The 1,071-nt window shown below is 50.4% G+C and overlaps 1 protein-coding gene across 1 annotated transcript in view; it reads right to left on the bottom strand.

Annotated features, from left to right (window-relative positions):
* The window catches only part of LOC102193532 (ZP domain-containing protein-like), a 23,237-nt gene extending 22,789 nt beyond the window's left edge, over positions 1-448 (bottom strand). Inside the window, exon 1 of the mRNA XM_005750634.1 lies at positions 306-448. Coding sequence (XP_005750691.1) covers positions 306-448 — 143 coding nt within the window. The remainder of the gene's footprint in view (positions 1-305) is intronic.
* Between the last annotated feature and the right edge of the window lie 623 nt (positions 449-1,071).

Here is a 1,071-nt window from a genome sequence, read left to right as displayed (position 1 = left end):
CTCCACCCAGCGGCTGACACACCTGCACCTAATTTGCCACCCAGCTGTCACTAATCATCCTTCGTCGTGGGCTGAGGCATTTAACTGTGTGTCCAGACGGCAGTCGACGCTGGATTGTACTTGAAGCTCGGTAGTTAAAAGTGTTTGTTACTTGCAACTTAGCTTTAGCCGGCTAGCCTTCTCACCTGTTGTTGTCGCTTGTTTATAGGAGGAAGAGACAGAGGCAGGAGGTTGGAGAGGAGGAGCCCGTGGAATTAAGCTCTCGGAGGAGGACACGCACTCGGATAATCACTTTGGAAACTCACCTGCGCACCACTGGAAGTTTGGAGAGGATCACTGTTGGATTTTGCACTTCGCTTTGTGTTTTGAGACTGTTTTTGGGCACTGTAAATAAACGCACTGTGTGCTTCGCATCCAGAGCTCCGTGACTGAGTCCGTATTTTCCCATTACCCGTGACAGAACAATCCAGCCAGCAATGGACTCAGCGGACTCAACTCCTGTCCAGCGCGAGCTCGCGCTTCAAGCTGTACGGTTGGAACAACATGAAAAGATGCTGCAGCATGTGGCCGAGGAGCAGTCCGTGCTACTACAGGTGGTATCTGAACTGAAAGGTATGTTGCTTGCTACACCTAGAGCACCCGTTCAATCACCAGAGCCCCCTACACAACCACAGCCACTAGTAGAGCTTCTAAATGTTGGTACACACATTACCTGTACCTGAAAAATTCAGTGGAGATTTGGACTAAAGCCGGGGATTTTTGACTCAATGCTCTCTAATTTTTAGGCCGCAGACTCGAGCTTATGCCTCTGATATTGCCAAAATCACCCTCATGGTTGAGCTCATGACCGGACGAGCTCTGCTGTGGGCTCAAGCAGTCCTGAGCGCCCAGCCCTCCATCTCATATAGTGATTTTTTTGAGCAAATTTCGGTGTGTGTTTGACAAAGGATCTAACCCTGACAGCGCTGCTCATCGCATGTTTACTTTAAAGCAGGGCCGGTGGAGCGTGGCAGACTTTTTGGCCAACCGTGGCTCAGGGGGTTGGGAAGCATATCTGTAACCGGAAGGTCA

This window comes from Pundamilia nyererei, unplaced genomic scaffold (genome assembly GCF_000239375.1).
Source record: "Pundamilia nyererei isolate P.nyererei 1_Seehausen unplaced genomic scaffold, PunNye1.0 scaffold00281, whole genome shotgun sequence".
Lineage (NCBI taxonomy): Eukaryota > Metazoa > Chordata > Actinopteri > Cichliformes > Cichlidae > Pundamilia > Pundamilia nyererei.
The sequence above is the reverse complement of the archived record's forward strand: the minus strand, read 5'-3'. Positions and strand labels throughout refer to the sequence as shown.